This window comes from Saimiri boliviensis, chromosome 2 (assembly GCF_048565385.1).
Source record: "Saimiri boliviensis isolate mSaiBol1 chromosome 2, mSaiBol1.pri, whole genome shotgun sequence".
Lineage (NCBI taxonomy): Eukaryota > Metazoa > Chordata > Mammalia > Primates > Cebidae > Saimiri > Saimiri boliviensis.
Genome location: NC_133450.1, coordinates 39,771,381 through 39,796,315, shown reverse-complemented (window position 1 = coordinate 39,796,315; position 24,935 = coordinate 39,771,381). Strand labels below are relative to the sequence as shown.

The window sequence follows — 24,935 nt, the reverse complement described above, 5'->3', positions numbered from 1 at the left end:
TGTTTACATGCATTTCAGACATGTTTACATACATTTTATTTGAAAAATCGGGCCTGTGTTTTTCCAGCTGTTAAGTTTGAGGCAATAAGCCAGATTGTTGCTGACTCTGGAAGAGAATCTCAAGCTGAGATGCAGGCTTATAATTCAGTTCACTCATTTCTGGCCTGCTGAGGAGCTATTCTTATCTAATTAATTTTCATATTAAAAACATAAAATTAAAGATTCAACTGTCCATGAAATTGAGTGCAAAAATATTAGAAAACTTCTACTTAATAGGAAAAAACAAAGTAAATGAAGGTTAAAGAATAGTGGAAATAAGATATAACTTCTTTGTCCTCTAGCAGCAAAACTGGCTTCCAAATGTAAGCAAGTTTACCACCTAAGCAAGAATCTATAGAAAAAGTAATTGTTGTTCATATCTTAATGATAGCTAGCTAAAACCTTTGGTAGTGTTATTTTTAGGCTCTTGGAAGTGTTTGAGATATTTTTGATGTCAGTGTTTTTGCAGGGTGTGAACATCTCTTGAATTACTCCATATTTAGATTTATTGGAAGAGTCTTCTGAAATGCCTGCTATAAAGAAGTGATTTAGAATAAGGTTCTTTAAGCCAACACGGGGGCGGGGGTGCATTGCTTGCCTATTTCTTTAGCACATTGTCATGTTCAGATGCTATTTTCAATCTGGTTCAAAATTTAAGGTGTTAAATGAACAAGGGAAATTACTCTTTGGCATAATGAATCAATGATATGTAATGATGATATTATTTCACTGATGTTTCAAGTTGTTAATTTTTTTCTTTAAAAAAACCGAGTCTGTTTAAAATATAGTTCAATCGTATGTGTGTAAAATACAGGGAAAGGTGAAAAATGCTATGGTCTGGTTAACTCTGCAAAAGGAAAAACTACAGAAGTTACTAAAGGATTCAGAAAATGATACCTACTTTCAAAAGTATAATGTAAGTATGATTTTAAACAGCTGTTTGTAATTTACTGTTAAAGAGAAGAGCAGTGGGTATGTTTTTAGAAAACTCTTTCAAAGTGAAGTATTTTAAATATTAAGTGCAGGTTTGGAAGCTGAATTCTGGGACTGTCCATCTGGAACTTTAACGTGCATGCGATCACTGGGTCATCCTATTAAGCATGCGATCACTGGGTCATCCTATTAAAATGCACATTCTGCTTCAGTAGTTCTGGGGCAGGGCCTGAGATTTTGGATTTCTAAGGAGGCCTCAGGTGATGTTGGTTCTGCTGGTTTTTGGAGTCCTTTGAGAAGCATGGTTCTAGAACAGGAGTTGGCCTATTTTGTAAATGTTATTGGAACAGAGCCGCATCCATTTAAGTATTGTCAGTCAGTACTTTCACACTATAACCCCAGAGCTGAGTAGTCGTGATAGAGACCATATGGTTCATAAAGCCTGAGATATTTGCTGTCTTGCCCCTTAGAATAAAAGTGTTCCAATCCCTGGTTTAAAGCAGAAGATGCTTTTCAGAATGAATATTGAATGAAAGAAAAATCAGGAATAGGGTCCGGGAATTCCTTTGGGAAATAATGACAACCTGTGATTATTACCACATATTGAACATTTCTTTTTTTTTTTTTTTTTTTTTTTTTTGAGATGGAGTCTTGCTCTGTGTCCCAGGCTAGAGTACAGTGGCGTGATCTTGGCTCACTACAATCTCCGCCTCCTGGGCTCAAGCTATTCTCCTGCCTTAGTTTCCTGATTAGCTGGGATTACAGGCACCCGCCACCATGCCTGGCTAATATTTGTATTTTTAGTAGAGACAGAGTTTCACCATGTTGGCTAGGCTGGTCTTGAACTCCTGACCTCAACTGATCCGCTCGCCTCGGCCTCCGAAAGTGCTGGGATTACAGGTGTGAACCACCATACCTGGTCATGTTGAATGTTTTTTGAGTAGCAGACACCTTGCTGATTTGCATTTTACATATTAAAATATCTTGCTGAGCTTGGTATTATTCCAGTTTTACAGATGAATAAGTGGCTTATTTCAGGTTACATGGATGCTGAAAGATAGAGATGGGATTTGAATGGAAACCTAGCTTTAAAGACCTAGCTGTTTTTACATTCTGATGCTTCTCCCGGGCAAGTAGTTATTCCTTGTACAGTCTTGAAAGAGAACAGGAAACAAAGCAAAGGTCCCTCAGTCCTGTTTGTTAGAGCCCACTGTCTGTGTAGCGCTGTGCTTCTCCCCAGTGCTCTGTCCTGAGCAAGCTGCAGATACTGTCAGGTACCTACACAGCACTTAGCACCTGTAGGCTTCCATCTCCCTGTTTGTTAAGTGGAAGAGCTGGATGAGTCCAGCCTTTCTAACCATCACGTTCAATCGGTTGTATGACTTGCTAGCTATACGTTCCTTTTTGCTTTCGAAGCATAGGGAAGAAAGGGATCAAACATCTTTTTCTTCCTTTGGTGTGAACTGCATAGACTTCTTGACCTTATTCCATTTAGCTCTGGTTTAAGATTTTTTCTTTTCTTTTTTTTGAGACGGAGTCTAGCTGTCACCCAGACTGGAGTGCAGTGGGGTGATCTTGGCTCACTGCAAGCTCCGCCTCCTGGATTCAATCGATTCTCCTGCCTCAGCCTCCTAAGTAACTGGGATTACAGGCATGCACCAGCACATCTGGCTAATTTTTGCATTTTTAGTAGAGATGGGGTTTTACCATGTCGGTCAGGCTGATCTCAAACTCCTGACCTCATGTTCCACCTACCTCGGCCCCCTCAAAGTGTTGGGATTATAGGCATGAGCCACTGAGCCCAGCCAAAGATTTTTTTTTTCTTGACAAAATGCTTATCATTTACTGAAAGTGCATTGTTCTCACATATGTCTTTTATTTAATCATGTATTAGAGATTCAGGTTTCTTAAATAGAAGGGTTTATGAAGTTATTAATTATCAGAAAGTATTAAGTAATCCTTTGATTTTCTCGTAACATTTAATTTAAAATGCTGTCAATAATTCTGGATAATGTTTTAAGTGACATTTTAAAACGTTAATGCTGATCCTTGCAGTACTTTCAGCAGCATGGTTCTAGCGCAGGGGTTGGCCCATTTTGTAAATAAAGTGTTCCTGGAACAGAGCCACACTCACTTAAGTATTCTCAGTAGCTACTTTCACACTACAACCACAGAGCTGGGTGGTTGTGGTGGCTCATGCTTGTAATCTCAACACTTTGGGAGATGAGGCAGATGGATCACTTGAGCCCAGGAGTTTAAAAGCAGCCTGGACAACATGGTGAATTAGCCGGTTGTGGTGGTGCTTACTGGTCTGTAGTGCCAGCTGCTTGGGAGGCTAAGATGGGAGGATCACTTCAGCCCAGGAGGCAGAGGTTGCAGTCAGCCAAGATCACACCACTGAACTTCAGCCTGGATGATGGAACCAGGCCCTGTCTCAAAACAAACAAAAAATATGTAATCGGTAACTCTTTTTTTCCCCTGAGACAGGATCTCTCTCTGTCACCCAGGCTACAGCGCAGTGGCCCGATCATGGCTCACTGCAACCTCTGCCTTGCAGGCTTAAGCCATCCTTGAAGCTGAGCCTCTTGAGTAGCTGGGACTACAGTTGTATGCCACCATGCTTGGCTAATTTTTTGTATTTTTTGTAGATCTGGGTTTTGCCATGTTGCCCAGGCTAGTTTTGAACTCCTGGGCTCAAGTGATGTACCTGCCTTAGCCTCCCAAATTGCTAGAATTACAGTCGTGAGCCACAGCGTCTGGCCAATCGATAACTCTGAAACACCCGTATTTCACACAATTGTGAACCAAGAAAAAGCTTTACTTATTAAATGTTTGAAGGCAGACAAAGTGTCTTTCAAAGTTTAGGTAAAGTGAATGGGGAAGAATGAGCCGAAGCTCGGTTAATCATGAACACTTTGAAAATCACTTACACATGACTACTACTGTCAGGTAATTTTCACATTCATTCATTCTTATTTTGCTGTGAGCACATATTTGGGGAGGACAAACACACTCATATTTTCCGTGTGGCGTCATGATCTGTTCTGTAGCCCTGTGACTTTGCTGCTCCATTCAAATAGAAATCCAGCAATACTGGTTGGGCGCGGTGGCTCAAGCCTGTAATCCCAGCACTTTGGGAGGCAGAGGCAGGTGGATCACAAGGTCAAGAGATCGAGACCATCCTGGTCAACATGGTGAAACCCCGTCTCTACTAAAAATACAAAAAATACAAAAAATTAGCTGGGCATGGTGGCACGTGCCTGTAATCCCAGAGACTCAGGAGGCTGAGGCAGGAGAATTGCCTGAACCCGGGAGGCGGAGGTTGCGGTGAGCCGAGATCCCGCCATTGCACTCCAGCCTGGGTAACAAGAGCGAAACTCTGTCTCAAAAAAAAAAGAAAAAAAAAATCTAATACTGACACAGAGCACAGAGTGAGACCTTTGATATTATGCTGGCGCCCGGTTACCACAGTGCACTGAAGAAGGAAACCAGAGCAGAGAGAGGATACTGGATTCAGGAGATTTTACCTTTAAGTAAAAACTTAAATATAACCTATAGCTATAGACCTCAAAGTAACAGATTATATTCTATAAATGCAATTAAACATTTTCCGTCTTCATTCTTCTGATTGTAGAGCCTACTGTCCTTTATGGAGTCATTCAGTGAAGAAAAAGAGTCCTTTTTGGATGTCCTGTCGACAAAAAGGAATCTGGATGAGCCCGACAAGGATCAGTTACAGTTGGAAGAAGCCTGGGATGGCCTCAATCACCAGGTGACTGTTTATGTTGATTAGAAGAACAATTGCAGGCTGAAAATGTGGCTCACACCTACAATTTCAGCATTTTGGGAGACTAAGACGGGTGCGTCACTTGAGGTCAGGAGTTTGAGACCAACCTGGTGAAGCCCCGTCTCTACTGAAAATACAGGAATTAGTCAGGGGTGGTGGTGGGTGCCTGTAATCCCAATTATTTTGGAGGCTAGGCATGAGAATCGCTTGAACACAGGAGACGGAGGTTGCAGTGACCCGAGATTGCACCACTGCTCTCCGGGCCTGGGCAACGGAACGAGACTACAACTCACCCCCTCCCCCCCCAAAAAAAAAAATTCAAAGAGCAGCTTTGTTTTGTTCGATGAGGGTTTTACTTTAAACGTCCATGGGAAATTCTGTAAAACACAGGGTAGATGCTTCATCAGAAAATGGGATAGTGTTTTTATATTTTCTCCATGGCATCATTTGGATAGTGGTCATGTTAAGTAGGATTTTTTGCATTCTGCATAGAGAAAACGCAAGTTTATCCAAGTTTGATATATTTGCTATCAATTCTTTGTTTGCCACAGTGGATTATCTATATTTTGATTTATCTGTGGCTGCTTCTCTACTATCATGCATCAGTATCAGTAGATGCTTGAGAGAAGTAGGAACAAACCCACAGAGTGTGTAAGGATGAATTCATGCTTGCGTATTTGAATATGTCTGTATGATTTTAATCCTTTGCAGTGTATTGACATGGTATAACATTCTACAAATGTTAAATTTTTAAAAAATTTAATTTTAAGTTTTTTATGAGTACATAGTAGGTACATATATTTACGGGGTACATGAGATATTTTGATACAGGCATGCAATGTGTAGTAAGCGTATCTTGGAGAATGGGATATCCATTCTCTCAAGCATTTATCCTTTGAGGTACAAACAATCCAGTTACATGCTTCAAGTTATTTAAAAATGTACAATTAAGTTATTGACTATAACCACCCTGTTGTGCTATCAAATAGTAGGTCTTATTTATTCTATTTTTTTGTACCCATTAACCATCTCCATTTCCCCCCTACTCCTTTACTGCCCTTCCCAGCCTCTGGTAGCCATCCTTCTACTCTCTATCTCCATGAGTTACACTGTTTTGATTTTTAGAAGCCACAAATGAGTAAGAATGCCTGATACTGTCTTTCTGTGCCTAGCTTATTTCACTTAACATAATGACTTCCAGTTCCATCCACGTTGTTGCAAATGACAGAATCTCATTCTTTTTTATGGCTGAACAGTACTCCATTGTGTGTATTTACCGCGTTTTCTTTATCGATTCATCTGTGGATGGGCACTTACATTGCTTCTGAATTACAAATATTAATTAATACAAACTGGTTGTTTAGATTATCTGTGTCTTGACTGACATTTTGTCCAATTCTATTGTATATGGATCAAAGAGGAGTATTAAAGTCTGTGGGAATCTCTCTTCAATGCTGTCAAATTTTGCTTCATGTGTTTTAAAACATTGTCATTGTGTGTACATGCTTATGATTACTTTGTCTTCCTGAAGACTTCTACCATTATGAAATATTCCTGCTTATCTTTAATAATATTGTTTTTCTTGACATCTGTTAATATTATACTTAATGTTGTACCAGTATAATCATTCCAGTCTTGTATGCTGACTGTTTAGGACGTCTTTTTCTTTCATTTACTTTACATTTATTTGGAGCCTTTATATTCAAAGTGTATCTCTTATAAATGACACAGTTATATCTTACTTTCTTATCTACTATGCCAATCCTTGTCTTTTTTTTTTTTTTTTTTTTTCCGAGATTGGGTCTTATTCTTTTGTCCAGGCTAGAGTGAGTGTAGCAGCACAATCATGGCTTACCGTATCCTTGCCCTCCTAGGCTCAAGCCATCCTCCTGCCTCACCTCCCAAGTAGCTGGGACTATAGGTGTGTGCTATCATGCCTGGCTAAGTTTTAATTTTTTTGTAGAGATGGGGTTCTGCCATGTTGCCCAGGCAGGTCTTGAACTCCTGGCCTCAAGCAATGCTCCTGATTTAGAACTTTTGGCCTTCCAAAGTGTTGGGATTGCAGGCATGAGCCACCATGTCTAGCCTATCCCTCTCTTTTAATTGGAGTGCTTAGTCCATTTAATGCAATTGTTGATAGAGTTCAGTTCAGGTGTATCATTTAACTCTTTGTTTTGTTTATTCTCTCTGCTTTTCCTATTCCCATTTCTTTCTTCCTTTTTTTTTTTTTTTTTTGTTTTTGAGATGGAGTCTCAAAAGGCTGGAGTGCAATGGCATGATGTCAGTTCACTGCAACCTCTACCTTTTGGGTTCAAGATTCTCCCACCTCAGTCTCCCAAGTAGCTGGGATTACAGGCATCTGCCACCACGCCTGACTAATTTTTGTATTTTTAGTAGTGATGGGGTTTCACCATGTTGGCCAGGCTGGTCTTGAGCTCCTGACCTCAAGTGATCTGCCTCCCTCGACCTCCTAAAGTGCTGAGATTACAGGCATGAGCCATTGTGCCCAGCCTCTGTTTCTTCCTTTCTTGCCTGGTTTTGGATCATGCATTTTTTAAGAATTCCATTTTAATTTGTCTATTGACTTTTGGCTCTACTTCTTCCTATCATGTTTTTAATGGTTGCTCTAGGGGTTATTATACACATAAAATTTTTACAGTCTACTTAGAGTTTTACAGTTTTGTTTTTTGTTTTTTTTTTGAGACAAGGTCTTGCTCTGTTGCCCGAGCTGGAGTGCAGTGGCTTGATCATGGCCAACTGCAACCTCTGCTTCGCTGGCTCAGTTGATCTTCCCACCTCAGCTTCCTGAGTAGCTGGGACTACAGGCATACATGACCATGCACACCTAATTTCTTTTGTGTGTGTGTCTTTTTTTTTTTTTTTTTTTTTTTACAGAGAAGGGGTTTCACTATGTTGCCCAGGCTGGTCTTGAACTCCTGGGCTCAAGAGATCCACTCACCTTGGCCCTACCGAAGTGCTGGGGTTACAGGTGTGAGCCACCACACCCAGCCTTAGAGTTGTACAGTATCCACCTTACTGTACAACTTCTTGTAACGTAGAAATCCTGCAATCAAATTGATTCATCCCCCATTATTTATGCTATAGTTGTTTTATATATGACACATGTAACATATGTCTTAAAATCCTGAGGCCCATGTTATAATTTTTTTTTTGCCCCAAACAGCCATATATTTTAAGAAAATTAAATGAAAATATTAGTCTTTTATATTTATCTAGATATTTCCCATGTTCTTCATTTCTTTCTAGAGATTTGAGTTTCCATTGAGCTCGGTTCCCTTCAGCCTGAAAACTTCCTTTGACTTATTTTATAATCCAGGGTTGTGATTGACAAATAGACCTAGTTTTCTTTGATCTCTAAATATGTCTTTATTTTGCCTTCATTTAAAAAAATAACTTTCCTGAGGTCTAATTTTATGTAACATCTCATTTTTAAATGGATAACAAAATGATTTCTAGTACAATTACAGAGTTACGAAAGGAGCTGTGTGGTCCACAAAGTCAAAATACTTACTCTCACAGGAAAAGTTTGCTGACCCCTGCTTGGCTGTCAGGAGTGGCAGCCTGCTTTCAGAACGTATTTTCCACATCATTCACTGTGTATTAAATAGCAGTTCGGTGGCTTAAAAGAGCCACTCTTTTAGAGAACCTAATTTTGAGGAACTCACAGCTCCTGGAATCTTCCCATCAGTGGTGTTGCTTCTTGCATTGTCAGTTCCTATTCTGATCACCACTTTGAAACAGACTCTCGGGAAGGATAAGACCTGTCCATCTCATCCTTCGTTGGCCAAGTCCTCCACAAAGTGCAAGGCAATGAGGAAGATACTGTCTGTATAGTTCAGCTTGTTCCGGGCCACAGAGACCTGGCCTGATTTTGTTAAATATGGAAAAATTGCCCAAATGATGAGAAAAACCATAAAGAGAACTATTTTACAAGATTAAGGGCTGCAAATTGGTAATAGCTTGAAAATCCATTCCTCAGTCAGGTAAACTGCAGCTCAGTTTCTTGGCGTGGCAAAATGAGACATTGCTAATTTTCAAGTCATCGAATACCTAAGAGTTGAAACCATCTACACAGTTTCTGGTTCAGTAGTTTGAGAACAGAGATTTCTCAGCGCATCATAGTAAATGGTTTCATATTGAGTCTACTGTAGAAAATAGCAACATTATGCTATTTTGACCTGTGAAGATCTTATATAAATTTTCAGCCAAACTGAAAAGTAATTACTGCAGAAAGGAAGTGTTAAGTGGGAGAGAAGAGGAACGAAAGGTAAACATTGCCTTCTGTTCTTCCTCTTCTGCCTGCTCTATAAATATTGAGTGTAGCCCTGAGTCAGAAAACACAGGTTTGGTTTAATTCAAAATATATACAACTTTCTTTTGGTTGTGCAAAGAATAATAGTTGAACTAGAGGTATTGCTCTTAGCCTCTCTTTAACTCAATCGTTTATCAGTTTTTCCGGTTTATTTTTTTGGCAAATGTACAAGTAATTAGATATACTAAAAGCGCATGCTAACTTGTTTATTTGAAAACTCACAAAAATGGCTAGGTGCAGTGGCTCACACCTGTAATCCTAGCACTTTGGGAGGCTGACGTGGAAGGATCACTTGATGTCAGGAGTTCGAGACCAGCTCTGGCCAATGTGGCGAATCCCTGTCTCTACTAAAGATACAAAAATTAGCCAGGCATGGTGGCACAAGCCTGTAATCCCAGCTACTTAGGGGGCTAAGGCAGGAGAATCGCTTGAACCCGGGAGGCGGAGGTTTCAGTGAGCTGAGACATGTCTCCAGCTTAGGAGACAGAGTGAGACTCCATCTCAAAAAAAAAAAATTTACAATAATGGAATCACTTTTTTTCATTTTTCTTCCATCTGAAGACATAATGGCAAATGGTTAATGATGTAAAATTGGCTGGGTCCAACAGCTCATGCCTGTAATCTCAGCACTTTGGGAGGCCGAAGTGGGCGGATCACCTGAGGTCAGGAGTTCGAGACCAGCCTGGCCAAGATGGTGAAACCCCATCTCTACTAAAAATACAAAAATTAGTCAGGTGTGGTGGTATGTGCCTGTAATCCCAGCTACTCAGGAGGCTGAGGCGGGAGAATTGCTTGAACCTGGGAGGCGGAGGTTGCAGTGAGCCAAGGTTGTGCTTGCACTCCAGCCTGGGTGACAGACTGAGACTCCATCTCAAAAAAAAAAAACAAAAAACAGATTATAGAATTATCTTTGTCTTATGCCTTTTGAGAAAATTAAACTTCTAAGACAAAGCAAAACAAAATGAAAAACTGTAATATTTAATGCTTCTATTTTATGAACAGTTCCATTTGATTGCGTTAAAGGAACCTAGCTTTGTCCCCATTTTGTATACCTGGGTACTTGGTTGAATATCTTTTAGATATTTGCTTTTGCATATCATGCATACCCATAAATATTTTTGAATGAACATTGAAGTGATCTATCTAATTTACAAATTTTTGCCTAGTCTTTCCCCTTTTTTAAAAAAAAAGAACTCAGCTGGGCATTGTAGCTCATGCCTTCAGTCCCAGCAGTTTGAAAGACCAAAGCAGGAGGATTGCTTGAGGCCAGGAGTTCAAGACTAGCCTGGGCAACATAGTGAGACCTTGTCTCTACAGTAAAACAATAATTTTAAAAACTCACAGAATAAAAACAGTGCATTTAGTAGAATTAGACTAGGTAACAGAAAGAGAAAATACAGAATTAAGACCAGTCCTTTCATTAAAGAAAATTATTTGAGTGAAACAAATTTTAATTTGTGATTGATCTTCATAGGAGTATTAAGTAAATGAGAAGAGGCTTATTCGGCTCTTGTTTCTGCTTCCGTACAAAAAACATTGTAGCAGCGTCTGCTTCTGGTGAAGGCCTTAGGCTGCTTCCACTCATAATGGAAGGCAGAGGGGAGCTGGTGTATAGAAATCACATGGCAAGAGATCATGAGAGAGAGACAGAGACAGAGAGACAGAGGAGGTGCCATACTCTTTTCAACAACCAGCACTTGTGGGAACTCAGCTCCTGTTAGGCCCAGCCCTAATATTGGCTGTCAAACTTAAACATGAGATTCAGAGGAGATAAACATTCAAACTGTATAGCAGTACATTTATGTAAAAAGTCACATTCTTTTTTTGGAGACAGAGTCTTGCTCTGTTGCCCAGATTGGATTGTACTGGTGTGATTTCGGCTTACTGCAGTCTCCACTTTCTGGGTTCAAGTGATTCTCCGGTGTCAGCCTCCTGAGTAGCTGGGAGTAGAGGCATGATCCACCATGCCCAGCTAACTTTTTTTCTTTTTTCCTTTTTTTTGAGACAGGGTCTCGCTCTGTCTCCTAGGCTGGAGTGCATTGGTGCAATCTCAGCTCACTGCAACCTCCTCCTGCCTGGCTCTGTGGCGTCGCTTACCACACTTTCCTGTAACCATGTTCTTGGCTGCTTCTTTGGATAGGTGGTTCAGGCAAGAGCTGTGGCTTTTATTTATCTGGTTTATACTGTGACATAGGGGGTGGTGTTAAGTTGCTCTTCCATTTATACATAACACATGGAGCTGGGCCAGGCCCTGCTCTTGTTTTTATTCATTGGCTTGTGTTTTGATTTCCTTTTATACTCATACCTTCTTTCTATTTCCCCTTTCTCCTTGAGCCACAAGTTTGGTGACTTTAATGTGTTTCTTTCTGTTTTATGTTTTTGCATAATACAGATAGAATTTATAGGGTTTTTTTCTTTTTTTTTTTTTTTTTCAGACAGGGTCTTACTGTCACCCAGGCTGGAGTGTAATGGCGTGATCATGGCTCGCTAAAGCCTTGACCTCCTGGGCTCAAGTGATCCTGCCACCTTAGTCTCTTGAGTAACCGAGACTATAGGCGCACACCACCACTCCTGGCTAATTTTTTTATTTTTAGTAGCGATGGGGTTTTACCATGCTGCCTAAGCTGGTCTTGAACTCCTGTGCTCAACTGATCCACCTGCCTCAGCCTCCTGAAGTGCTGGGTTTATAGGTGTGAGCTACCACCCCTGACCTGTACATGTATTTTTAAGTTGTGTACCCTTAAGTTGAGGGTATACATTGTTTCTTTTATTTTTGAGCACAATGTATTTAAGGTGCTTCCATGTCAGCATCTGTGCATCTAATTTCTCCTAACTCCTGTATGGCATTGAAACATCACATGGTCCTTCTCCACACCAGAAGCTTTCTCTATCTTTATCTCCAGCTCTTAGTGCAATAGGTTGTTCATAAATGTTTGGTCAGTGGATGAATGAATGAATGTGTGAGTGAGTTTTGACAGTGCTTGTGGGGGGACATCCAGGTAGAAGAGGCAGCAAGAGTTAAGACACAAGAGTAAAATGAGTGAAGAAGCAGACAGTCCTGAGTGTGTGTGGCTCACATGCTTGTGCATGCAGGAAGTGGTGGGAGGCTGAGGAAGGAGGAGATGGACCTGGATTTGGGGATGGGTGGTGCTTTAGTGAAGCACAGATATTCGGGAGATCCGGTAGATATGTGTCACATGGATATACAGTTAGGGCTAGAGAGGGAAGTGGTTATAAGTCACTAAGGAAGATGCAGTTGTAGTGTCAGAGCACACAAGGACAAACCATGGTCATTCAGCTGGATAGTCTATCCTTGCTTAGAGGCGTACTTTAAATCTTTTGAATTTCCCCCATATTGGTTTTATTTTTCCCCCCTGAGACGGAGTCTCACTCTGTTGCCCAGGCTGGAGTGCAGTGGCATGATCTTGGCTCACTGCAACCTTCGCCTCCCGGGTTCAAGCAGTTCTCTGCCTCAGCCTCCCAAGTAGCTAGGATTACAGGCACCCGCCAGCATGCCTGGCTAATTTTTTTTTTTTTTCTGTATTTTTTTAGTTGAGACAGGGTTTCACCATCTTGTCAGGCTGGTCTTGAACTCCTGACCTCGTGATCCACTCGCCTTGGCCTCCCAAAGTGCTGGGATTTCAGGCGTGAGCCACTGCACTCGGCCTACCTCATATCTTATTATGGATTTATCAAACATTTGTTTTTTCTCATGCCTTCTTTTCCTATAGCTTTTAAACAAATTATATTTCTGATCAGCAAGTAGGTAAGTGATATTTAGAACTAAGAAATTTACCCATTGATAAAGATTTCCATGATAATGGATCTCATTGATCAGTTATGACTTTTAGAGGAACTTCAAAGAATCAAACCTACTGTAGGTGAAGAAATAAGTAAGAAAAGTTCTACTGAAGAATATCTTCCCTTTTTTTCAGATTAATGCATGGACAGTAAAGCTGAACTGTGCCTTGCCTCCACCCCTCCATCAAACTGAAGCTTGGCTTCAGGAGGTAGAAGGGCTTATGGGTGAAGATTTGTCAACCTCCCAGGATTACTCTCAAGACACGACTCTGATACAAGAGAAAATGACTTTATTCAAGGTTGGAAAAGCAGAAAAAGAAATATAGAAAAACATGTTTTGTTAGGGATTGTTCTTGAGAAACACTTTTTCCTAAAAAGAAGGGAAGGAAATACAGTGGATATTTGAGGATGGTTTAGAATGATTCCTCTGGGGATTTTTGGGACCTAGAAGATAACTTTGTGTTCATGACCATTGTGCTAGTTTAAGGTTGAAACAATAAGGATAGAATCTCAATAAGGATAGAGTTCTAAAGCAACTGTAAATAAAGTCTGACCAAAAAATGGTCAAGGGGTAGGAGGGTGGAGAAGAGGGGGCCTGATTTAAAATTCGAGAGACTGGATTCTCACTAAAATAGCATGAAAGAAATGATGTGAGATTTATGGTATTTGAGGCTACAAAGGAATGGAAAATACACCAATAAATAAAAGATGATAATAATGGTTTTACTAAAGACACTGTGGTCTGCCTCTCTATAAAATATTCAGATTTGAAACATGATGAAAATATTTATTTACAAAATCTTAGTTAAGGGGAGGAGTTTCAGCCTAGGCAATATAGCAAGACGCCACCACTACAGAATTTTTTTAAAAAACAAAATTAGCTGGGTATTGTGGTGTGTGCCTGTAGTTCCAGCTACTCGGGAAGCTAAGGTGAGAGGATCCCTTGAATCCAGGAATTCCGGGCCGCAGTGAGCCATGATTGCACCACTGCATTCTAGCCTGGGTGACAGAACGAGACCCTGTGCCTTAAAATAATAAAGAAAAGTGGGTTGGGGGAGGGCTTTATGATTTTTTTTTTTTTTAGAAAAGATACAATGCAAGTGAGATAGACAAATCCTTAATTATAGTGTTTGGCAATAAATATGGCTTATGTCATGCTGAATTTCTTTTCAGAGCCTGATGGATAGATTTGAGTATCATTCAAACAATCTCCTTACCTTTGAAAACAGAGATGAAAATCATTTGCCTTTGGTGCCACCTGACAAATTGGAGGAAATGAAAAGACGGTGTGTAACCCTACTGTTTCACAGCTGCTGGTGCTATTCACGTTTGAGTAACAGCTTGTACTACAGGGACCACAAAATACAGATTTTTAGATGATTTTTACCAAATATTCTCCTTTCAATCTTGATAACAGTATCTTCATGTTTTATGTAATAGTAACATTGTAGATACTATGCAAACATCCTTTTTTATTGAATGGTAGAATATGGTGATGGAAAAAGTTGGGAAATTGAGCTCTGTATCTTAGTTTTGGATAAGTTTTTCTCTTTTTGAGCATGTTTCCTCCTTTGTAAATTTAGGTTAATGATAATCACTCTGTCCAGGTTTCACCAGGAAACTGGATCATATGGGAAGAGGGATATGAAAGCACTTTATAATTGTAAAATACTGTAAATATTGAGATTATTTAATCAATTATCTTTTCTCATTCAAAAGTAACTTACTAGAGTAATAAGAGGGTGTTAGCCTTAATAATGAAAAAGCTTAATACATAAACTTAGATTACAGTTTTATATTAAGTCATATGGAAGTTTTCAGATTTAGTAAAATATTTCATAGATCAACATTTTATTTTAGGATTTGTCAATTGGGAAATCATTTATTCAGAAAATGTTCTTAAAAGTTTTATGTTTTTACCTTAGAAATGGTTGCTTTATATCTAGTCATGGTATCTTACAGTGTTTAAAAAAGAAAGAGATAATGATACATCTGAATTCCATGTGCTTAGAAGAACAAGTTGAAGCCTCAATATTTTTAAAAATGCTGAACAGATTTCTCACATTTGGTCAATAATATGAAGTTAAATTCCTAAACTTGTACTGTTTTCCAGAGTCAACAACATTTTGGAGAAAAAATTTATTCTACTTCTAGAATTTCATTACTACAAGTGCTTAGTTCTTGGTTTGTTAGATGAAGTGAAATCAAAATTGGATATTTGGAACATTAAATATGGGAGCAGAGAATCTGTGGAATTATTGCTGGAAGACTGGCATGTAAGCTTTGAACTTGTGTCATAGGCAACTGTTCTCCATCTCTTGCTGCTGTGTTTACATTTTTACTTGGCAGGATTTCCCATTAACTCTTCAGGCTTTGAGATGGGTTTTCTTGATAGATTTCTTTAGCTTAAATATTGCCTGAAGAAAAGAATTATACAAGGAGTCAAATAGCAGCAGAAGGAAGAGTGAAAAAAAAATCACTGCTTACTACCCAAGGGGAGATGAAGAGTTAACCAAGTCAGTTAATGTAATATAAAAGGTTTCCATGCTTTTTTCATTAAAAATTCCTCCTTTCACTTACTTGAAATGTTAATTTTTGTTTCCTTTTCTGATTCATACTTTCATGTAGTAATTACATTTTTCCTACAACGTTTTGATCTTAGCTTACTAAATTTACTGCTTACGATAAACAATGCATTTTCTCTTTTGTCTTGAGGCTTTCTTTTTGGCTTTAACTCTTCCCGTTTAGAGGAAGAAATGTTTGAAGTCACTTAAATATAAGTATGTTCACATCTAAGTTAAAACTACAGCATCACAGAAATGCCAATTCTACACTCAGGCCTTATCCTTCTTTCTGTTTTCCTCCTTTTAGAAGTGAGAGGGTGCTGGGTTGGGTGGTGCACAGCTGTAATCCCAACACTTTGGGAGGCCAAGGCAGGCGGATCACCAGAGGTCAGGAATTCCTGATCGGCCTGGCCATCATGGCAAAACGCTGTCTCTACTAAAAATACAAAAATTAGCCAGACGTGGTTGTAGGTGTCTGTAATCCCAGCTACTCAGGAGGCTGAGGCAGGAGAATCGTTTCAACCGTGAAAGGTGGAGGCTGCAGTGAGCTGAGATCGTGCCACTGCACTGCACTCCAGCCTGAGCAACAGAGCAGTTGTCTCAAAAAAAAAAAAAGAAAGAAAGAAATGATGGGGAAAAGAAAAATCCCAAGATTGCAAATTTTATTGTAAAAATTTAAAAAATGATAAAGAGAAATTTACTTCCAATTTATGATTTAAAGACTATATGTTTCCAAACAGGAAGCAGTGTCATTCTAAACTAGGCTAGATTTTGAATATTTCTACTTCTTTGATTCTTCATTTTTCTATTTAAATGTTCATACTATTGGCACATATAAATATGCAGTGAATATGAATTTCAAATTAGGTCAGTATTTTTCCGTAACAGAATCTGGTTAATGGTAGTTTCTGAAATGTTTTTGTGTGATGGATATCTCTTTGTAACATACTCTATCTGAAAAGATTACTCAATAAAGCATGTGAAATAAGAGCACTGACACAATTATGTAATATTAATAAAATGTGCAAAGTAGGAGATCCTGAAATTACCATAAATACTGGACTTGCCTTTTTCCACAAGAGGCAAACTACTGTAGCACCATGTCACCACATTAAGATACATTTTATCGGATGTCATACCTGTTAAATGTTCAGACTCAGCTTATGTCTCCTAGATTTTAACCATCCTTCTTCCTCTTTTCCTACCAAATATGTAGTATTAAAGACCTAAAGAAATTTTGGTAACTATGTCCTACATTGAATATCTGTATCTCCCTATCTGGATTTCTTGGCACAATTTTAGAAGTAAAAACCGTCAATATGTTTTTTTTCTTTTCTTCCCAGAAATTTATTGAAGAAAAAGGATTCCTAGCCCAACTTGATACCTCTTTTCAAAAATGTGAAGAAATTTATAAGCATTTGGGTAAAGTAGTTCAGTTACTTTTTGATGGAATGACTGTCACTTAATGATGTTTGATCTGTTTTACTTTCTATATAATGTTTTAGAAATTAGTTTTATGTGCATGCTTTCCTGGAAAAATTCTTGCTTTCACTTTTAATATTCTCGGAGTACATATTATTTTGCCACTGTCAATTAATGCAAATATTTTAAGAATATTAATAAAAATTGTTTTTTAAGATCACTTTTTTGTTTTAATATTGCAGCTGGAGAATGTCAGAATATTAGTAAACAATATATGGCGATGAAATCTGATGTTTGTATGTGTAGGAAAAATATATATAGTATGAAGTCCACTCTGCAAACAGTGCTGGCATATTGGGCTACTTATGTGGAAAACCTTCGCTTACTAAGGGCTTGCTTTGAGGAGACAAAGAAGGAAGAAATTAAAGAGGTATTTGCAATCTAATAGTATCTGCTCAGTTTTATTTTTTAAGTGATTTATTTTATGACCCTCATTTTCAATTCAAAGATGAGAAAGCCGAGACGAGTACACCAGTGTTTTGGAAAATTCTTCGAGGTTTGGAAAGAATTTCGTTTCTTCCCAATATAATTGCCAAGAGGCAGTTTTCTCCACTGCTTTATAAGTTTTATACATGGTCACACACATACATACAACCCCCCCACCCAGCCACCGCCAGCAACACAGAGCTTTCTTGAGGTATAATTTACATACAGAGTAATAGCTTTTTGGAGATGTTTTGCTAAACTCTTTGGAGAGGAAATAAGACTTAATGTACTGGGTAGCTTATAGACACATTGAAAATAAATGACTGTTCAGAAAATTTTATTTTTCCATTTGGTTGAAACCCTCCAGCTCTAAAATATTCCTGAGTTTCTAGAGGAAGACAATCAAGATACCTTAACTTACGTGTAGAGGTGTGGAAGAACTGCCAGTGTCATTCATTATTGTTTTAATGTGTTATTCCTGTACTAATCTGTTCTGTGATTATCTGAGATAGTTTCTCTTTCTTTCATTTGTTTTTCTCTATTGCAGATAGCTATAGTCTTTCAGATTAAACATTTTCAAAGCAGAAACTAAAATTACTCAATAGAAAATAGATTCTTTGTATTAAAGTGAAAGTGTAAGAGTATAAAATAGAGCATTTTAGGGGGTTGAGTCATCACTTCTTACTGTCACCCATATTAATACTAGAAATTCAGATCTATGTCTTCCAACAGTCCCCCTGTCTTTAAAAGTCTTCTATAAAAATGTTTATAACTCAGAGAAAAATAACACTCTAAGCTTGTAACATCCAAACTGCTAAGAAATCCGGAGCTACCAGAGAGAACTAACAGAACTTACAGAACACTCTAAAATTTGAAGGAGACACAACAGCATCCATCTGTTGGACACCGTGCTGCTACTAAGTTGTTGAACTCTTAAAAATGGGAACTGTTAGATAATATTTCTGGTCTAGGGACTCTCTGAAAAAATTAATGAGACAGTTAAGGCTCCATGAACTAAACAGGTTTGGAAACCTCTGCTGTAAGTTCATCAACTACATAGAGAGTTCAGATGCATTTTACAAGTCCAGGACCAGGAGTGATGACAGACAGCTGGTACTCGCCAGTTAGCACTTAGAAATGAAGAGCTAGACCAACAGTGATGGCGGATTCCTCTAAGGGGAAAGTCAAAGTCCCTGCAGAGAATGTTGCTTAGAGTTAGTCTTGGTGTGGAGGTTACAATGAGCCAGGATCACACCACTGCACTCTAGCCTGGGCAACAGAGCAAGACTCTGTTTCAAAAAAAAAAAAATCCAGTACAGTGGCTTATGCCTGTAATCTCAGCACTTTGGGAGGCAAAGGTGGGCGGATCACAGGGTCAGGAGTTCGAGACCAGCCTGATCAACATGGTGAAACCCCATCTCTACTAAAAATACAAAAATCAGCTGGGCATGGTGGCCTGCACCTGTAGTCCCAGGTACTCAGGAGGCTGAGGCAAGAGAATGGCTTGAACCCCAGAAGTGGAGGTTGTGGTGAGCCAAGATCAGGCCACTGCACTTCAGCCTGGGTGGCAGAGCAAGACTCTGTCTCAAAAAAAAAAAAAAAGCCTTGGTGAACATTTATTATACATACTAGAAAGACACTATTATGTCATTAAAATAGTATGTTGCTTATCTGTTACGTAGGTTCCCTTTGAGACACTAGCCCAGTGGAATCTAGAACATGGTACTTTTAATGAAGCAGGAAATTTTTTAATCGAAGTCAGCAATGATGTGGTTGGATCATCTATTTCTAAAGAACTGAGAAGGCTGAATAAAAGATGGAGAAAGTTTTTTTCAAAAACTCAACTTGTAAGTTCTTTTAACTGGTTACAGCTTTATTTAGATATGATTCATGTACCATACAATTTACTCATTGTAAGTACATAACTGATTGATTGCTGGTATATTCACAGAGTTGTGTAGCAATTACCATACAAAATTTAGAATATTTTTATTAATTCATAAAGAAACCCTGGCCGGGCACGGTGGCTCAGCCTGTAATCCCGGCACTTTGGGAGGCCGAGGCAGGTGGATCACGAGGTCAAGAGATCAAGACCATTCTGGTCAACATGGTGAAACCCCGTCTCTACTAAAAATACAAAAAATTAGCTGGGCATGGTGGCGCGTGCCTGTAATCCCAGCTACTCAGGAGGCTGAGGCAGAAGAATTGCCTGAACCCAGGAGGCAGAGGTTGTGGTGAGCCGAGATCGCGCCATTGCTCTCCAGCCTGGGTAACAAGAGCAAAACTCCGTCTCAAAAAAAAAAAAAAAAAAAAAAAAAAAACCAAAAAAAAAAAACACAAAAAACCCTATACCCCTCAGCAGTCACTCCCTATTTTCTTCTAACCCCTACCCCCACAGCCCTACACAACCACAAATCCACTGTCCTCTATTTTACATAATAGAATCATATAATATGTGATCTCTTAGGGCTTATTTTACTTGGCATAATATTTTTGAAGTTCATTCGTGTTAATAGAATGAAATAGTACTCATTCCTTTTTATTGGCAAATAATAATTCATTGTATGGATAGATACCACATTTTTTTAATCTATTCTCTAGCTGATGCTCATTTGAGTTCTTTTCACTTTTGGGGTTTTTATGAGCAGTGCAGCTATGGACATTCATGTGGACACATGTTTTCTTTGAGTGTATGCCTGAGAGAGCTGTTAATTCTTGAACCATTTGTACTATAGAGCCTTCTAGTTGAAATTCACTTACCATAAAGGAAAAACAAGCATTGTTTGCCTACTACATTTTCAGCTCCTTGAGAACATACACTGCGCCTTATTTATCTTCATATGTAGCATAGTGCCTCATAAAAGCAGACTTTTTATAATAAAACATTTTTCAACTAATTCCATTTCTTAATTTGAGACTTAGGTCTTTTATGTGAAATGCTCGTATTTTATAATATTGTTGCTAGTTGAGTCTTAAAAATATATTTGAATATATTATGTCCACTTACTATTTGTAATGTATATTAGCATAAAGTAAAAGTATAAGTATTAAATTTTATAAAATTAATTTTGTATAGGAAATGAACCTTCCACTGATAAAAAAACAGGATCAGCCCACTTTTGACAATTCGGGAAATATTCAACTATCTAAAGAAGAAAAATCAATTGTTGAGTTTTCAACAGATTTGTCAGTAGAACTTCCTGAAAATTATAATCAAAATATAAAGGTAAAATAGTCATAATTCGTATATTTCACTTGCATATAGACATAATTTAATTTTGGTACTTTAAAAAAAAAAAAAAGAAGACCTATTTTTCTCAAGAGGTAAAGAATGTGGGCTTCAGCAGACCAGGCGCGGTGGCTCAAGCCTTTAATCCCAGCACTTTGGGAGGCTGAGGTGGGTGGATCACGAGGTCAAGAGGTCGAGACCATCCTGGTCAACATGGTGAAACTCCATCTCTACTAAAAATACAAAAAATTAGCTGGGCGTGGTGGTGCGTGCCTGTAATCCCAGCTACTCAGGAGGCTGAGGCAGGAGAATTGCCTGAACCCAGGAGGTGGAGGTTGCGGTGAGCCGAGATTGCGCCATTGCACTCCAGCCCAGCTTGGGTAACAAGAGCGAAACTCGGTCTCAAAAAAAAAAAAAAAAAAAAAAAAATATATATATATATATATATATATGTATTGCTGGGCCCAGTGGCTCATGCCTGTAATCCCCATTTAGGGAGGCCAAAGTGGGTGGATCGCTTGAGCTCAGGAGTTTGAGACCAGCCTGGGTAACATGGCAAAGCCTTATCTATACCAAAAATACAGAGTTTGCTGGGTGCGTGGGTATGCCCCTGTGGTTCTAGCTACTTGGGAGGCTGAGGTGGGAGAATTTGCTTGAGCCTGGGAGGTGGAGGTTGAAAGTGAGGCAAGATTGTGCCACTGCGCTCCATCCTGGGTGACAGAGTAAGACCCCTGTCTCAAAGAAAATAAAAAGATATTGTTGAGATGGTGGTAAACGTGTGGATTGCTAGATGACATTTAAAGTGTGATCATTTCCTAGGAAAATGCTTGAGTGATTTCCCTCATGAAGTCTTTAGCATGGAAGTCTTACTCCACTTACTGTGCTCTCACAGATAGCACAGAGCAGTCCTGACTCTGAGCAGTATCAATTGAGTTGATATTTTCCTGAGATTACCTCTGACTAGTGCTCAGAAATTGTCTAGCTTTAGGCTAGCCCTTGGCATCTGTGTGTCTTGCTTCCTTTCTGTAAAATGGGGGGAAATATTCTGTTTCTTCCTTGTTTTGTTGGGTAACTTGGTGGATGACTTTAGATCATAGGAAAAAGCACCGAAAAAGAACAAAAAATAAATTAAAAAATCATATATTTGTAAGATATAATATCTGTGACTTTGGAAATGCTCCCTTCCTTCATGATAACTTATACAGCTTTATTTAAACTACTTTTAAACTAGCTCGGATCCGTTTGTGGAGGGCCAGTGTTTTCACACTGTAAGAATGCCTACTTAGAATATCTGGAAAGATCTGAATTTTTGCAGTGTGCTTTAAAATACTACTGTCTTCTGATACATTTCAAATATAATCTCACCAGGCAAGGTGGCTCATGCCTGCAATTCCAGCACTTTGGAGGCCAAGGCAAGAGGATTACTTGAGCCTAGAAGTTCAAGACCAACTTGGGCAACATAGTGAACCCTGTCTCCATTTAAAATAAAATAAAATAATAAAATAAAATAAACAGTGATCTAATCTTAAATGATCCAATCATTTAAGAATGTATCTGTGGGTAGTGCACACCTGTAATCCCAGCACTTTGGGAGGCTGAGGCAGGCAGATCACTTCAGGTCAGGAGTTTGAGACCAGTCTGGCCAACATAGTGAAACCCCATCTCTACTAAAAGTAAAAATAATTAGCTGGGTATGGGGGTGGGTACCTGTAATCCCAGCTACTCAGGAGGCTGACACAGGAGAATCACTTGAACCTGGGAGGCAGAAGTTGCAGTGAGCCAAGATCATGCCACTGCATTCCAGCCTGGGTAACAGAGCAAGACTCCATCTCCAAAAAAAAAAAAAAAAGAATATATCTGTTTCCTATAAATATAAGCCATTATAATTGTCAATATACAGTTTAAGACATAATATATCTATTGTAAAGCTATAGTATGTCAACCTATAGATTATTAATGGGAAAAGATTTAATTTTGTTGAAATCTGATTCTGAGTTTCTTCTTGATATTTTATAGTAATAGCTATATTTATTTAAATAGTATATGAGTTTTAGAAATGTATTTATAGTCACTTATCCTAATTTACTAAACTTTAATCTTCTTACATGTAAAATGGAGAAAATATCTAACTGATAGGAATGATACTGTAATTAAGTAAGAAGCCCTGAGCAAACCTTTTAATTTGCAAAGTGATACATACTATTTTAAAGTGTTAATCACTAGCCACGCATAGTGGCTTATGCCTGTAATTCCAGCTCTTTGGGAGGCTGAGATGGGACTTAAGCCCATGAGTTTGAGATCAACCTGGGCAACATAGTGAGACCCCATCTCTACGAAAAATAAAAAATTGGCTAGATATAGTGGCATACGCCTGTAGTTCCAGCTACTCAGGAGGCTGAGGTGGGAGGATCACTTGAGCCTGGGAGGTTGAGGATGTAATGAGCTATGATTATGCCACTGTACCGTAGCCTGGGCAATAAAGTGACACTTCAAATAAAAAGAAAAGTTACTATTGTAAAAAAACTACATCTTATATCATTAAAATATGTTGAATTGGCACTCTTCCGGAGAGAAAGTGGCATAACTTTTTAAACTTTTATTTCTGAAGACAGGGTCTTGCTTTGTTGCCCAGGCTGGAATGCAGTGATATGATCATAGCTCACTGTAGCTCCAAACTCCTGGGCTTAGGCAATTCACTTGTCTTAACCTCTTGAGTAGCCAGGACTACAAGCACGCACCATTATGCCCAACTAACTTTAAAATTTTTTGTAGAGATGAGGTCTCACTTTGTTGCCCAGGCTGGTCTCAAACTCCTGGCCTCAAGCGATCCTTCTGCCTTGACTTCCTAAAGAGCTGGGATTACAGATGTAAGCCTGAGGTGTAACTTTTTGAAAAGGAAAATTATTTTGTTATATACATGCTGACATTTTCTCCGTGGTAATTTTGAATGTTGTAGGCTGGAGAGGAACATGAAAAAGAAAATGAAGAATCCACAGGGCAACTAAAAGTGGCCAAAAATGTTGAAAAAGTCATTGGACAAGTGGAAATCTGGGAGGCAGAAACTAAATCTCTTTTGGATCTTCTGAGAGATCATGATGATATGAATACTTCAATGGAAGAATCTTTGAAGGTATGAGTGTAAAAGTAGTAAGAGGATACTTTCATGGTTGTGCATTTATGTTTTAAGATAAATAAGTGTTAAAGTAAGTAGTAATAAGCCTACAGTTTTAATTTTCTTTGTTGGGAGTTTTAAAAATGAATGGTTTTTTATCTCTTGATTATTTGCTGTTATTTTGCTTGAAAGCAGAGGGTAGATTAGGAGACCGTTGATAATACCTATGAATGTTAAGCTCTTGGACTTACTATCTTAGCCATAAAAGGGGAGTTAAAATATTGTCTTGCTCTGAAGGACAATGAGGAGATGAGTGAGTTCAATCTCATATAACTCAGTGCAGAGTGGCAGAGTGTACATAAGAGATATACAATCAGGCCAGGCATGGCGGCTTATGCCTGTAATCCCAGCACTTTGGGAGGCTGAGGTGGGCAGATCACAAGGTCAAGAGATCAAGACCATCCTGGCCAACATGGTGAAACCACGTCTCTATTAGAAATAGAAAAAATTAGCTGGGCGTGATGGCACACACCTGGAGTTCCAGCTACTCGGGAGGCTGAGGCAGGAGAATTGATTGAATTGCTCTTGTGAGATGGAGCCAAGATCATTCCACCACACTCCAGCCTGGGTAACAGGGCGAGACTCTGTCTCAAAAAAAAAAAAAGAAAAAGAAAAAAGAGATCATACAATCTATGCTTTGAAAGTTCACCCACTGATTAAGTCACTCTCCTTACTCAGTGCAGGGAGACTGACTCATGTTGTTAGATCTTTGTTCTCTCTGTATTCTCAGGCAGTTGATTCATTGAAAGGCAATGAGGCAAGAGAGTGTTTTAATATTAACATAGTTCTCTTGGGAAAGGAGTTATCTTTGAGGTTTTTACTGAGTTCCAGCTCAGCTCTAATACCTACAGAGTATAAATTACAAGATGGGGAAGTTTCTAGATTAAAAAGGAACATTTACATACTTTTTCTAAGCCTACATTTCTGAAGGGTATATATTTCAGCATTTCATGTTTTCAGTATTTGGTAGTTTTTATTACTTTGAAAATATTACATAAATTTATCATGCCATCTCATCTGCCAGTGCTTTTCTGATTTTATTTTTATTATTTATTAATTTATTCTCTCTGGAATTTATTTTCTTGGAAAAAATGTGGTAGAAATTCAGTATTTTAAAGTTTTTTAGATAATTTAAAAATTGTTGTGAAAATACAAGCACACTGAAATAT

The 24,935-nt window shown here is 38.7% G+C and overlaps 1 protein-coding gene across 6 annotated transcripts in view; it reads left to right on the top strand.

The window, feature by feature from the left end:
• Positions 1 to 24,935, top strand: part of SYNE2 (spectrin repeat containing nuclear envelope protein 2) — a 390,475-nt gene that overhangs the window by 122,165 nt on the left and 243,375 nt on the right. For all 6 annotated transcript variants that reach the window (XM_074393137.1, XM_074393136.1, XM_074393135.1 and 3 more), the window contains exons 10-19: positions 854 to 955; positions 4,607 to 4,744; positions 13,028 to 13,192; positions 14,067 to 14,179; positions 15,007 to 15,169; positions 16,801 to 16,879; positions 17,122 to 17,309; positions 19,048 to 19,212; positions 20,442 to 20,591; positions 23,551 to 23,724. In XM_074393137.1, coding sequence (XP_074249238.1) covers positions 854 to 955; positions 4,607 to 4,744; positions 13,028 to 13,192; positions 14,067 to 14,179; positions 15,007 to 15,169; positions 16,801 to 16,879; positions 17,122 to 17,309; positions 19,048 to 19,212; positions 20,442 to 20,591; positions 23,551 to 23,724 — 1,437 coding nt within the window. The remainder of the gene's footprint in view (positions 1 to 853; positions 956 to 4,606; positions 4,745 to 13,027; positions 13,193 to 14,066; positions 14,180 to 15,006; positions 15,170 to 16,800; positions 16,880 to 17,121; positions 17,310 to 19,047; positions 19,213 to 20,441; positions 20,592 to 23,550; positions 23,725 to 24,935) is intronic.